Genomic DNA, 15,066 nt, shown 5'->3' on the forward strand with positions numbered 1-15,066 from the left:
AACTTATCGATGGTTTGGGAAAAATGGAACTTAGATACAGGCTACTCCTAATTTTGATCTTTCAAAGGCAAAATCTGGCTGATGGGGTATTATAAAACCAGTTCCCTGCCTCCCACAGCTTTGTCTGTTATAGAAGTGGGAAAAATCTGCAACTTTTTATCTAAGCCTCCTACCTACTAAACTTCAGTGATTTGGGTAAAATGAGATCTGGATCCAAACCAGTGGTGGATAGTTTTGCCAAACCAGAATCTGACTAGGGAAATTTTGCAAACCCCACAACTTGTCTGATCACTGGTCACTACCAACCTGGGCTGAATTTCTACTGATGAACTGGAGAGGAAAGAATATATCCTGTCCATTAGAAGAGCATATGCCCATTATGCATCATGTGAGAATCACATCGGCATGTAACTTTCACAGTGTGTCATGTAGGTCTGACAGAGGCTTATGTCATCCTTTGTTTCATGTGGTTTTTTTCCTCCTGGCCAGTTAAATATTGAGTAATGTTAAATATTCACCTTTGGTTTAGCTAATATTTACCTGCAAGTCCTGATCAGTTCTTCTCAGTGTTGAACTTTACACAGTGAATTTGTTATGTCAGAAACCTATGAGGAAAATGTATAAATGTGTTCCTTTCCCTTCTAGCTGTATCTGATCCAAGCAGTACAGTCCATAGACCTCAGCCGCTTCCTCCAAGCACTGTACACCAAAGCAGTCTCCCTTCAAATCCAGAGAGCAGCTCGGCGTATTGCCTACCCAGCACCAGGCATGGATTTTCCAGCTATACAGACAGCTTTGTGCCTCCATCCGGGCCCTCAAATCCCATGAACCCTGCCATTGGCAATGGCCTTTCACCTCAGGTCAGTCCTGTGTTTTCAGACAGAGGATTTGCTGTATACCAGAACCAAAGAGTCTATTCCCCGCGGCCATGCTATAATGAATTGCCAAATTTAAACCATAATGTATTCTTTATACAAGCCACATGATTTCAGTTTGCTAGCTTCCTTTTTTTCCCTACTCGCTGCATCAAAACTCTTAGCTTATATTTAATTTCATGTGATATTTGTAAAGTAATTGTGCACATTTCATGTTTACATTCAGTTGTCAAGCATTTGTAATGTGCCACTATTTTCCTTGAGATCCATTCCTGGGCAAAGAAAGTTCAGCAAGGTGATCTTGTCTTGTCTAATCAGCTTTTTATGAATACACTGCCTTTTTAAGAGACTACAGGGGTTTCACAAAATGGCCCTCGAAGTATCAGAGAAGTTATAGTGGGAGAGGTGCAGCTGATGAGCAGTACACATTGGGATGAGCTATAATCAAGTTATAAATACATAAATTAGGAGACTTACCATTCTTGGGAAATATATAAATGCTCAAATGCCATAATTGTTTTTCTAATTTGCATGAGCTTTTCTTAGGAGATCATGTTAATAAATTGCCTTGATAATTGAGTGTCAAAAGGTTGGTTAAATTTCCTACAAGTGGCATCTGTCTGCAGTTGACATTAGCAATTGCTTAAATATACAGTAGTTTAGTTTATTAGTGTGAGCTTTGCCCAGGTGTTTGGAAGAGCTGTCCACTAAATTCTGAGAAATGTCACAAAGGGGATGCAATCTATAATTACAATCAGGAATCTCTTCAGGGTTGAGAGTGAGAGTTTTAACAGCTTTATCGGCTTTCTACCCTTTTTTCCTCTCAGTGGTTAGAAAAACAGAGAGAAGCTCAGAATGACACAAATGAAAAGTGAAAAGACAATTATACTCAATTACACACTAATCACTGACTATCACCACTGCCTAAGCAGTAAGAGGGCATTCTAATAGGCAGAAAATGAGATTTTAATGGCACAAAGGGTGGCCAAAATAACGACTCATATATCTTTGCCTCCTTCGTTTTCTTCAACTTGTGGTTTGCATCTCGGGAATACAGTTCCCGGTTCCTGCATAACGGTGATAACTCTGTGCAGCTGAAAAGTTCAAAGGCATCGGAGTTGAAAAGAATGAATAGCAAAGGCAATGAAATAAACATTTTTGCCTAAAGGCAAAAGTTCATAAACCCTTTTTTGTAACAGTAAATGTAATTAAGTTTCATAGATTCCTATAGCACATAGTGGAATACAAAACTTTATGGCTTTAAACCTCAGTAGAAAAATACCAACATAAAAACAAACGGATGTACTTCCAACAAGACTTTAATGAATTTTGTTTTGAAGAATTCTAATTTCTAAATGCAATCTCCAACAAAAGGCATGACATTATATTAGTTGTTTCATTCTTTTAAATGACCAGATTCGTAGTATGTAAGGCTTCCATAATTTAGACATAAAAATCTTTCCAGGGTTCAGAGTTAATCCATCAGAGGCCGTTTTCAACGTCATTTTCAGTGTAAGTCAGTTCTAGCTATCGAGAAGTGTTATTTTTTTCTTTCAAAAAGCTTTTATTCACTGTGATTCACTGTAAAGCAAGATCATTACCAAAAGGAATTGGTGGGACAAGTTTTCACACCCAATATCTTATTGTGACCGTGTATAATCAAAAGGAGATCTTAAAACTGATAAGACAGACACAAATTATTTACTGTGATCTCCAATTCTTGGAACCCAGCCGTGATTCAGCAGTCAGAATTGTCTTCATATTATGAAAGTTGGTCTGTGCTCCGTAGCATTCCCCTACCTTCCCCTATCCCAGTGCTTAGAATTTCTGCTTTGCACCTTTACCATGGGCCGTAGAGGGAAGTTGGTAATAGAAAAGAGTGCTGATGTAATTTGTTCATCACTTAAACATACTCAGTCACATCCATTCAAATGGAGAGAGCTTTTGGAATTTTATTGGCCTCAGTATGAAAATGTTTCAAGTTAAATAAATGCTGAAGAAGACCCTCAGACAGCATGGCAAAAAATGTTTAGACAGAGCTGGCCTTTGGGCCGTGTTAAATTCATGGCTCTGGGACCCCCAGATTTAGGAACCTAAAGATGTAAGGAGAAGCTGAGCCCTCATGTTTTCATAAGTAAATCTCTATCCCTTTTGCTGGCCAGAATAACCTTGAAGATATAAATTGCCCTAAACCAATTGCTGGGGTTGAAATGAACAAACAGCTGGGTTCCACTTCTGCAGCAGGAGGCTCAAGGGGATGCCAGACACACACTTTTAATGTATAAATGTCAGTTAAATTGGGGTGGGGTGGGGTGTCCCAAATAATTATTTTGCCAATCCTCCCCCAAAACCTTGGTTCAACCCTCCACAGAGTTCTATGCTCCTGGTGGACAGGAAATAGTCATGTCTGGAGTGAGATGGCAATAAAAATTGTTTCTCAGGCCTGTCCAAAAATTCTAAAGCCAATTCTGCATTTAGGATTTTATCAAAGAAAAGGTAATGGGAATTCTTCCAGGGAGACACAAGCCCTAAGTTGGTAGAGCTGGGAGTGGGAAAAGATTTATAGTGAGAAATCAAGAGCTTCTTTCCTTGCTGGGGGATTTTGACCCTACTGAATCTGTGTAGTATGTATGAGTGCGAGCCAGTAAAATGACACCTATGACTGTCTCCCTTTAGCAAGCATCACAGAAAAACTATTTACAAAACACAAGCTGAATTTATGATGAATTATTCAAGGAAGAAGAAAAAAATTACACTACCCTCTGGAGATCCTTTGTGGTAAATAGAGCCCAGTGATGGATACAGCAAAGACTGATATTAAGATTCACAGGACCTGATTCTCAGATGATGTAAAACACCATACCTCCATTGACTTCAGTTTATACCAGGCGAGACTCTGGCCCACAGTTCTCTGAAAGCATTTTATTTTGATGCAGGGTATTCCATTTCTATTTTTGCTCCTGAGCCTACTGACAATTAAGTTTCTGGTTTAAGACAAATATTGTAGTCAAATTGAGATCAAAGGGGGAAACATTACAAGAGGTGCTACGGTGCTATAGTTTTGTTATTGTTTGTTCATTTTCTCACTGTACTAACAAACTTTAATCAGAAGCTTCTATGTGTCGGCATATTTTTGGGGGAAAGGTGAAAGGATGGAATGTCAGCATCCAATACACCTGGCTTCCTGTGCTAGAGATTCTCTGGAAAATATGATAAAGGTTTGTGTGTGCAAGTTTAAAACAAAGAGAGGAGTGGGAAGTCCTAACTGTCTTCCTAGCATTCAGCACTTTCAGAACAAAGAGATGGTCTGCAGATCTCATCAGGGTGATTGAGTATTGGTCTGCTAAGTCTGTTTTACCCATTATTACCTGGCTGTGGTGAGAAATCCTCTGTGTTATAGACTTACAAAGGGTTGATCTTTATAGAAACAAGACAGTGATTAATAGCTCAGGGAACTAGTGTTAACTATTGTCCTTGTTTGCATTTTAGAAAAAAATCCATCTCTGCCAGTGAACTGGAGCTTTTTAAGTATAATGTCAGAATTGAGATTATTAGTGTGTAATGTATGTAAATTGCATATTTTGTGTTGGCTATGCCTATTATCAGCTTCTTGGTTTTCATGCATATATTTATTGGAATATTGTAGTTCCCTTTCAAATTAAATTTCAATTGCTCAGTGCATTTTCTTTTGACAAACATTTGTTAATCCTGAAATTTATTAGGGAGTAGCATCTAAGCGTTAATGCATGTGTACAGAACTCAAGACGTTTTCTGATTTGGCATGTCATTTTCAGATCATGGCATTAACAATTACCTCAGATTCTTCAGATGTAAGGCAATGAGTCTTTGTCAAAACATGTTTCTTTCAATTGAAGGTGTATGGTCTTACTACAGATCTGATTATTACAAAGATAGGATTTCATCATTTTAAATTTTTTTATATAAGTTGAGGAGAAAAATCTCTTTCAGTGTGGCATGGGAATCCCTTGACCTTTTCTTGTTCTCTTTATAAATGTAAAGGCAGTAAAGTTTACCCAGATCCATGTGGTTCAGGCAGTTCCTGTTTCTAAAGAGCGCTATTTCAGAATCTATTTGGGCTCAGATCCAGACACAAAAATATTTTTATTGTTGTTCATCAGGCCACTCCTTTTCTACATTTACAAATCCGCATAGGTTACAAAGCCTTAAATACCCACTGTTAAAAGCTTTTACCACTAAGAACCTGAAGAGCAGGTGGTTGTAACCTGTTTTCTGATGGATATATTTTTTCACCCCATCCACCCTAGAAAATCACTAAACCCTCACTTCCCAAAAGTGGGTCACACTAATAGAATTGGAGACTGTATGCAGTGTCCTTTTATGGTGGTGAATGCATTGGCTATGTTAGTTGCACAGTTGCATTAGAAGGCACAGCGCCCTCCAGCATACTTATCAGTTCTCACACTTTAACAGGCACTCAGCAATATTCTGAAGTAAAACTACAACCTATCCCTAAAACAGCATTGAACATTAGAGCTGTTTCACAGCTTCTTCTTGGAATGTCCAAACATTTCATTCTCTGAACCAGATAATTATTCTGTAGCCCTTTCACTGAGGCAGGTTCATGGTGCTCTCTTGGATGACTGTGTTCTGTATGAGTGCACTTGGTTTTTATCAGCTCAAGACATGTCAGCAATTGAATTATGGCCTTTCAGTGAGAAGAAAGACGCACTCATGATGCTTTATTAAATTCTGTTTTTTATAGGAAAACTCAAGAGCAAATAGTTGAAAACTTGCACTGCCTCATTAAAAATGAAATAAATAAAAACAGTGGGTTCCTTTACTATGCATAATTGCTGTAATAATATTGTTCTACATCTGGTTGCCCACAGAAATACATTTTTCGTGTTGGATCAGTCTAGGAGAGCCTACACCAATCAAAAGCTCATGATGTGCGTCAAAAGTGGTCTTAGCTTTGAGCATTGTTCAACTGGCATGAACCAGAAGTCCTGGATTTCTTAACTAGGGAGGCAGTTTGTTCACATTGTGTAACTTGTCTGAGCATGAGTTTCCTGAGAAAAAACATAGATGTAACTAATGATGTTAAGCACATGGGATTTTGTGTTGATTTCATCATTCCATTTACTTAGTTTGGTGGAAACAACTGAAATTTTGTGGTCTCATAATTACTATCAGACAAGCATAACATTGGCTTAAATTTTCAAAAGTGCTTACTGACTTTGGATGCTTTCACTTGTGGATGCCTAACTTAAGATACCTTTAAGAGGACCTGATTGTTAGAGGGGAAGTGCTCATCATTTCTGAAAATTAGGTCTCCTGAAAGTGTTATAAGCTGACCACCTGTAAACTGAAGTCCCCAAAATCACTGGTCATGTCCGAAAATTTAAGCCAACATTATTGTTGTGTCTCAGTAACCATGAGATAATCAAATTGTAGAAAAGGAACTACAACAAAATATACTGACACTGAAATGGAGAAGTAAGATGTGACAATTTTCATCATGTGACTGGCCCTCAACCAATATTATATAAGATTCATTTTTGGTTGTGAACATTCCTACAACTCATCACTCACTTTATTTGGGCCATATAGTAAGAGATTATTCACCTCAGAAGCTTTTGATGCTCTTAATCTCTACAATTTAAAACTCTCATGATTTTCTGTATGCTAAACATATCTCTGCCACACAGTGGGCTGAAATTTTTTGCACAAAATGTTTTTCAGATGAAAAATAGGTTACTCACCACAAAACAGGACTTTTCACAAAAAATTAACATCTTCAAACTTTTCTGATGTTCAGTAACTATTGTGGAATATTTTAATCAATAATTTAATCAAATTGTATCAAAATCATTTCTGAACATTTTATTTACCAAGAACATGGTTTTCTGTAAATGAAGTGTTTGATGATTTTAAACAATTTCAATAAAAAATTCTATTAACAACTGATAAAAATGTCATGAAAACTTTTGCAACTCCTTCCCCCGCCCAAAAAACCCCCAACAACCAGAAAATAGGTCTGTTTTGAATTCTGTGAAAAAGAAACAATTTAAATATTTCCCACAAAACTTATTCCCCTTCCTTCTCCTCCCATGATATCTGCCATTTAGGATAGACTCTGTCTCATATATGTGTCTGGCTGAAAGTGATTCTGATCAATCAAAACAAATTTGATCCAGATTTTACATCAGGATTTTTTAAATGTTATCTGAGTTCTTTGGTGCATTAAAAATCTCACTCTTTAAAATGTGCTCTTTTTTGGTGTGATATTTTGATTCTCAGAGATTTTCTGCAGTGAAGGGTTAACAGCAGGTAATGTCATTCATCTTAGAAGCAGTTTGAAATTTTCTGTGTTAGTGATGAATGAGGGTATCTGACCCACATCTGTTTTACATTAGAATGGAACATTGCCCTGACATCGTTAGGAGCATTTGTCAAGATTCCCTGGACAGAGCTTCTGTAAATTACATGCTGCAAATGTGTCAGGGTCAGATAAGAGGATATCATTAACTCCACTAAAGTTTACTCATGATTCTGTCAGCTCAACTTAATATGTTAACTGCCAACAATTTTCCTTGAGCTGTTTCATTAAATCTTTCGTTTAGAGAAGGGTGAAAAAAATGTATCACTGTACCCAAAAATATTACTCATGTTCTTTTCTCATAAATCATATTAATTGCAGTTATGGTCACAAAGCATATTAAATGCAGGCATGCGTAAATGAATTAAAACACATGAGAATTTTATTATGTCTATGGTGGGTCCACCTACTAAAATACCAACCACATTAACTGGCATAATGTTTCATTTAAATGGAATAAGCTTTATCTCAGTTTAATGGGCTTTATTTTGTTGATAATAGATACATTTTATGTAATAGCTGATAATGGACCCAGTGTTGCCTACATACTTTTAAGGCTTTTATCAGCCACTTCTGCTTATACATACTGGGGCATGACCTCAACTGGTGTGATTCTCTGTTGACTTCTGTGCAACTACACTCATTCCCATCAGCAGAGATTTTGTTGTAAAAAAGTGGAGGGTTTTTTTTTGTTTTGTTTTTGGTTTGAGGAAGGGTGGTGGAAATTGCTCAATAAAATGTTTCTGTCTGTTGTCCTTGTTGCAGTTCACTATATTTATTAGAAAGCAATTTTGTCTGGAAACAAGATTGAATTTAGAGATACATAGTCTTACAATATTCATAGTCTGTAGACAATTATATTCTATTTTATTATATTAACTGAAAGGATATTTATCAGTTCAAGGGTACTCCCTGTATTCCTTATCAAGCCAAACTTGTTTCATGCCACATAGAAAACACTTGTTTTTTATTGTTCTACTTTAATCATGAACAAAATGTGGCATGTGGCCAAAACCTTAAGACTTGATTTTTGACCTCATTAAAATTCAACATGAATAAGAACTGCAGCATTTGGCTCTAAAGACATAGGGCCTAAGCCAACACTCATTTAAGTCAATGAGAATCTTTTTATTGACTTTAATGGGAGCTGAATCATGCCCATAATGAATATGTATATAATTTTGGTTTTACACATTCAGGGCCAGACCCATTGTTGGAGTAAATCTGCGTAGCTCCATTTACCTTTGGGAGGGGGGAAAGCGGGGGATTCTGGTGGTTTATATCAGTGGAGGGTCTCACCTTCAGCACCCAGATCTGGAAGTGATAGAGTGCCTCCTGTGAGGTGCTGAGCACCATTTACTTCATGGAGGGCAGTAGAAGTCGCAGCTTGCAGGATTGGACCTTTAATGGCTTTCTAATTGATTAGGTGAAAGTCATTCATGCCCTTCCTGTAACTCCTCACATGGGTGATAAGGTCATGACACATACCATAAGAGAGACTTCTGCCTTTAGGCTACTTCCCTTATAGCTTTCAAATAGACATGACCAAAAATCTAATTATTTAGATGCTAATCAACTGCAGTATGATTCCTAAGGCTTCTGAAGAAGACATTTCTGAGAAGACAATTACTGTTCAAAATCAAAATTTTCAGCCTTGAAAATATAGTGCTGTCACTCTTGTCAAGATGGTTAAAGGCATCTGATTTATTAAGTGCATCTGCATTTGATTAGAGATGACTGACAACTTGAGTTAATCTATGGTAAATATTGAATGAGATCCCATCTAATACCAGTACATTTCAACTTTCAGTGGCTACATGGCCGGCAAAAGGGTAAACCTTCTAAAGGTGGGCCTGAACTAAAACACCAGATAGAAAGCACACCTGAAGTTTAGAATCTGATCCAGATCCCCATTTAAAGCTTGCTCCCTAACGCTATAATGGGTCACACCAAAACCCTGGATCAAAACACTCCCAAACTTTGGGTTGTTCATAATTTGCATCTATGTCCAAATGTATCTTGGGCCCCTTTCTATTGAGAACAGAAGTAGAAAAAGTCAGAATTATTTTAAGAAGTAGCTTAAGGTGATGGGCATAAACATGTTCACCCAAACAGCTCTAAGGGTCCTTGCTCAGGCAGCCAGCACATCCCTCGGCCCACGCCACTTCCCGCAGCCCCCATTGGCCTGGAACGGTGAACCGTGGCCAGTGGGAGCTGTGATCGGCCAAACCTGCAGACGCTGCAGGTAAACAAACCATCCTGGCCCGCCAGCCGATTTCCCTGATGGGCCGTGTGCCAAAGGTTGCCGATCCCTGGTCTACTCTACAGTTGCTATTGCAGCACAGCTTTGATGGTAGTTAGGTTGATAGAAGAATTTTTCCATCCATGTTGCTGCAGCTATACTGCAGGTTAGGTCATCCTAATCCCATCATGCAGGGCATGAATTTTTCACAGCCCTGAGCAACATAGCTAGGTTGGTCTAATTTTTAAGTGTAGATCAGGCCTAAATGTGCTAGCAGAAGGGAGCAGTTCTCAGAGCTGTGCTTGTCTTTACCATATGCTGTGAAAATACAGAAGTCTTTTGAAAAGAAACATACATCAAGCTACAGTACAAGGAAGAGATTTGCAGAAATAAGGGATTTAGTAGCACAAGTACAATTAATTTATGCTCCTAAATCACTTAGATGCTCTTGACCTTCCATAGAAAAGTCCAGCCAGAGGATTGAATTTTTAGAGGCAAGCAAGTACATGTTTTCAAGCAATCTAAAGTCTTTTTTTTTTTTTTAACTGATTCTGACTTTCTGGTTAATCATTTATCTATAAGAAGTTACAAGAGTCATTGGAGGCTTGAAGCCAAGCTAGATAGAGAGCACTACTGTTGTCCTTTAGAGAGGAGTGAATTGGCTAGGGAGTTTGTGGCATGACTCTAACAGCAAGCACTGTAATCTTTTTCTTCTATCAGAGGTGATGCCATGTTAGTCTGTATCCACAAAAACAACTAGGTGTCCGGTGGCACCTTAAAGACTAACAGATTTATTTGGGCATAAGCTTTCGTGGGTAAAAAACCCACTTCTTCTAGTATTCTTTTCAGGCAAGCACATGCTTCATACCAGCGACATAAGAGTTATGGACACCCTGCCCCTAGCCAGTAGACAAATGTGTTTTTGAGTGCTCGGATCTTTCTCTGGCTCTGCATTTGGAGGGCTGCCTATAGTATGTAGTGAACACATTGAACTGAAGTTTGTTTTTGAAGCTGAACAAATGTTAATTAATAAGTTTGGGGGGGGCAGGGATCATTTGGTTGTTGTGTGTTTGTACAGCACCTAAACAGTGGGGTCCTGGTCCATGCCTGGGGCTTTGAGGCAAATCTAAATAATAATAAACTATTTTGCCCCATTGTTTGGTCAGCCCTAGAGTTTAGTTCCTGTTGGGAACTTTTCATCAATATAATTACAGATTATTTCCCCCCACTCTTCTAAAGCAAAAATACATATTTGATGAAAACAAGTTTACAATGAAAACATGGGGGGAAAAAGAAGAAAAAATAATTTATATAAAGATAGGATATCTAGGAAAAAACAGTCCCATTAGAAAAGAGGAGCTGTTTATATGGTCAAGTTGACTAGAACAGTCGGTGGGCTCTATTTCATGAGTACTCCATTTCAAAGCTCCTATGTTATAGTTTAAGAGCCTCAACATCGGAACCTAAGATATCCCTAATTAATTTAGCATTTTTAAATTGGCCATATAAATACCTCACTCTTTTCTAATGTGGCTACTTTGATCGTTATTTCTGTTCTGGCTGCACTATTCTTTATCAAGAATATACAATGGCTTGGGTTGGAGAATAAAGCATGATGAAGATTTTGTGTTTGGGGAACAGCATCATAAGAAAACTTGGACTGTGGCTGATGATCTATTTTCTCTTTCTTTTTTATCATCATCGAGTCCCCAATGAATAAACATCCATAGGAATTCCAGCTGTGACATGTGATCAGACATTTTAAGAGCATAAAAGCTGTTTTGTTTTGTTTTGTTTTTATCCCACCTATATACCTGTACATTATTTTTTCTGGAATGCCAGCCATAAGTTACTATTTAGATGCATGATGTAACCCTTTTTCCTCTTTGAATTAGGAACCCGAAGTGCAGTTAAATACCAAGTAATAGATATCATGGGAAATTAAATAACAGACACTAGTTGTTTTTGCAGCTGTATATGAAATACAGTTCTTCATGCATTTTAACCTTTATTTGTTACTATACGTTTTATTTTAGGTAATGGGCCTCCTGACTAACCATGGTGGTGTACCTCACCAGCCCCAAACTGATTATGCCCTCTCACCTTTAACTGGGGGCCTAGAACCAACCACTACTGTATCAGCCAGCTGCAGTCAGAGACTAGATCATATGAAAAGTTTAGATAGTCTGCCTACATCACAGTCCTACTGCCCACCAACTTACAGCACCACAGGTTACAGTATGGACCCTGTCACAGGATACCAGTATGGACAATATGGACAAAGTGAGTACTAGGTGGATATTTATGTTGTGTAATGACTGGGTCATATCATTAGTAAGGTAACTATCTAGCTACAGTATATTTTTCTTCTTGTAACAAAGGAAATGGGGAGGATTGATTCTAACCTATGAGTTTTCCTTCTCTTCATAATAGAACTATGTTTGCTGCTAAAATAACTGATTGTTCAAGCAAGATTTCTGCTGCATAATTATTTTCTTAAGTGATGTCAACAACATCTTGATGTTATTAATTGTTGAGACATGAAACCTGATTGCCATTAGGTAAAACATAAGAGTTGTCCAAAATGAAATAACCACTGGCATTCCAGTATTAGAAACACATGTTTTTAATGAGGTCAGCTCAAGAATCATTATAGTATATACTCCCAGATACATAGAGTTTTGTCAAACTTGTCCTAAGAATAAAAATATTAGTCTCTTTCCTTTGATATATTTGTATTAAATATGACAATGTCAACCTGTAGTTGACATTGCCCCTTGCTGTGAGGTTGTCACAGCATGACTTAAAAAGCTTCTTTTGCTTTCTTACAGGTGCCTTTCATTATCTGAAGCCAGATATTGCATAAATGAACTGTCCACTTCAAGTTAAAGCTTGTCTTGTTTCTGGTCTCACTCCAGTGCTTGGATGGGAGGGATCTTCCCACCAAAATGCAACCCAAGCTGGGGCAATCACAATAGAGATACAGGATCATTATGTTCTTTTCTCCAGTCATTGCTTTCGATAGACATTTGGACTTGTTGGACATAACAGTTCAGAAGACAAAGACCAAGAGCAATAAAAAATAAACAAATAAATAAATACAACACAGTTCAGCGTGGGCAGGTATAAAAAATGCTGAAGTATTTAAAATCACTGACTGACAAAACATTCCATTTTTATGTTGCTGAAAAAGCATGCATTGATCTGGACAAACAAAATATTCTAAAACTTAATAGTTGAGCTCTGCAAACTCAGACTCTTGACATCTGATGCTGACTTTATTCTAACTTTAAAACTGCTCAGTTTCTGAAGCATGAGCAGGAGAACATTTTGATTTTACACACTGGAAATTGACATCAAGAAGAAATGTCCTGGTCTGTGGGAAGCTAGAATAGATGTAAAAGACTTCCAGAACAAGTTAATGGTTATCTTATCATTCTTTTGTAATCATGTTGTCAAGAAATGTCACATACAAGTTTTGCTTTACAATGAATGAGATACTGTGTAACGAAGAAAATTTTTTGCAATTTGTGTGTGTGAAGTTTTCCTAATCCATGTTACATTCTGAAACAAACAAGGAAAAGGAAACAACAACAACAAAACAAAGTGACTTTGATTTCCATAACTGCCTAACAATGTGCAATACTATGTACCTCACACAAGCTTTGGGACCATCCAAAGTGATATAGATAGAACTATATTTTTGCAGGTACTTTTATTTTTGCAGTACATGTTTCATTATGATAAAATACAGAAGTGGTGCAGTCCGCAGTATAACAGAATCTGGCTCACGAGACATGACCATTTTCAGGAAACAATACATTTGAAATGATTACGTTTACATTCTCTTTTAGTGATGTACAGGACATGAACAGAGATGTCCTTGTATCTGACATGTACTTTTAAATTATACAGTGATAGCTAATATAGAAAAAATAATAATAGGAACCGAGGTTTACATAAGTTGTGTTGTGACATTTTAGAATGTCAATAAATTTGTGTTTTGAAATGTTAAGAGGAACAGGAAGATGGAAGGCAGTGTTATTTATTTCTCTTTATTCTTGGAACAATGAATGAGGTAGGACACATACATTCCTTTTAGCATTAAGGACTATGAAGTAGTGAGATAGTGAGACTAGGTGTAGTACAGAGATTAGTTTACGCATTGGTCTGAAAAGGTGATGGAACAAAAGAAATATTATCTTTGTGTTGCAGCCTCTACCAACAACACATGTGTTGTAAAAAAAAAAGTCTTTCATGTAAAAAGTGCAGTAAATATTTACTATTTATAATGAATAAACAGTTATGAAGACTTGCAAAGCACTGATTAATTTGTCCTAAACTGTGGTATTGTGCTAAATATATTGATACAATTTAACCTGGATATCGAGGGGAGGGGGGAACATGTTATCTTCAATTCAAACTGTTTTTATTATATAAACACTGCACACATTTAAGACAGGGCTGGCCATAGGCAGCATATGAGCCCTGCAGGCTGTTTGTATGACAGACTCATTACTACACGATGCATTTTCATGTGGCATTCTGCAAAGAATGTATCCCATACTGCAGCAGGAAAGCATTGTGCTTCTGCCAGACCTGCGTAAGGAAAGACAAGGAGGTGAACCTGTGTCTGGGGGGGTAGGGATGTAGGGTGAGGGTTTGGGTTCAGGGTGGGTGCAAAGGGTGGGGTGGGGGGTTCAGGTGTGGGGTAGGGGAGCCGCTCTCTTGGGATGGTTTCACAAAATGCAGAGTCTCAATTTGTAATATTTTTGCAGTCTACATGCTAAAATGTATGTTCCCCTAGAGAAGAATCAATCATTCTAATTCAGTATTACATACAAGTAGAATCATAGAATATCAGGGTTGGAAGGGACCGCAGGAGGTTATCTAGTCCAACCCCCTGCTCAAAGCAGGACCAATCCCCAATTTTTGCCCCAGATCCATAAATGGCCCCCTCAAGGATTGAACTCACAACCCTGGGTTTAGCAGGCCAATGCTCAAACCACTGAGCTGTCCCTCCCTCCGAAGTAGATTGTAAATGCAGATTTTTTAATTGAAATGCCAAATGTATGATTTTCTTATTTATTTATCAAAAGGGTTGGTCAAAAAATAGAATTGCATTTTGGAAAAATGAATTTTTTACATTTCATTCAAAATTTTTCAAATTATTTAATGAATTTTTTTAATGAAATGTAACATTATTTTTAAAATAGTATAGTCAGGGAAGTTCTTCCACGTTTTCATAATTTTTTTTCTTTTACTTCTATTTCACTGGAAGGGGTGGGGGGATTTTAAAATAAATTGAAAAAACTCTGGTTATTCTATATGCCTGTGGGAAACAGTGGCTGTAATTACAGTGTTGCTCCTTCATATATGCTACCGTCGCAGATCATAGAATCATACAACTGGAAGAGACCTCAAGGGGTCTAGCTCAGTTGCCTGCACTCAAGGCAGGACTAATTATTATCTAGACCAGTGGTTCTCAAAGCCGGTCCGTCGCTTGTTCGGAGAAAGCCCCTGGTAGGCCGGACCGGTGTGTTTACCTGCCGCGTCCGCAGGTTCGGCCGATTGTGGCTCCCACTGGC

At 37.7% G+C, this 15,066-nt stretch overlaps 1 protein-coding gene across 2 annotated transcripts in view; it reads left to right on the forward strand.

Moving 5' to 3' along the window:
* Nucleotides 1-13,783, forward strand: part of PAX3 (paired box 3) — a 118,859-nt gene extending 105,076 nt beyond the window's left edge. For both annotated transcript variants that reach the window (XM_048864879.2, XM_048864880.2), the window contains exons 7-9: nt 646-860; nt 11,515-11,761; nt 12,310-13,783. In XM_048864879.2, coding sequence (XP_048720836.1) covers nt 646-860; nt 11,515-11,761; nt 12,310-12,344 — 497 coding nt within the window. In that variant the 3' untranslated portion in view covers nt 12,345-13,783. The remainder of the gene's footprint in view (nt 1-645; nt 861-11,514; nt 11,762-12,309) is intronic.
* Nucleotides 13,784-15,066: the final 1,283 nt, after the last annotated feature.

This window comes from Caretta caretta, chromosome 9 (genome assembly GCF_965140235.1).
Source record: "Caretta caretta isolate rCarCar2 chromosome 9, rCarCar1.hap1, whole genome shotgun sequence".
NCBI lineage: Eukaryota > Metazoa > Chordata > Testudines > Cheloniidae > Caretta > Caretta caretta.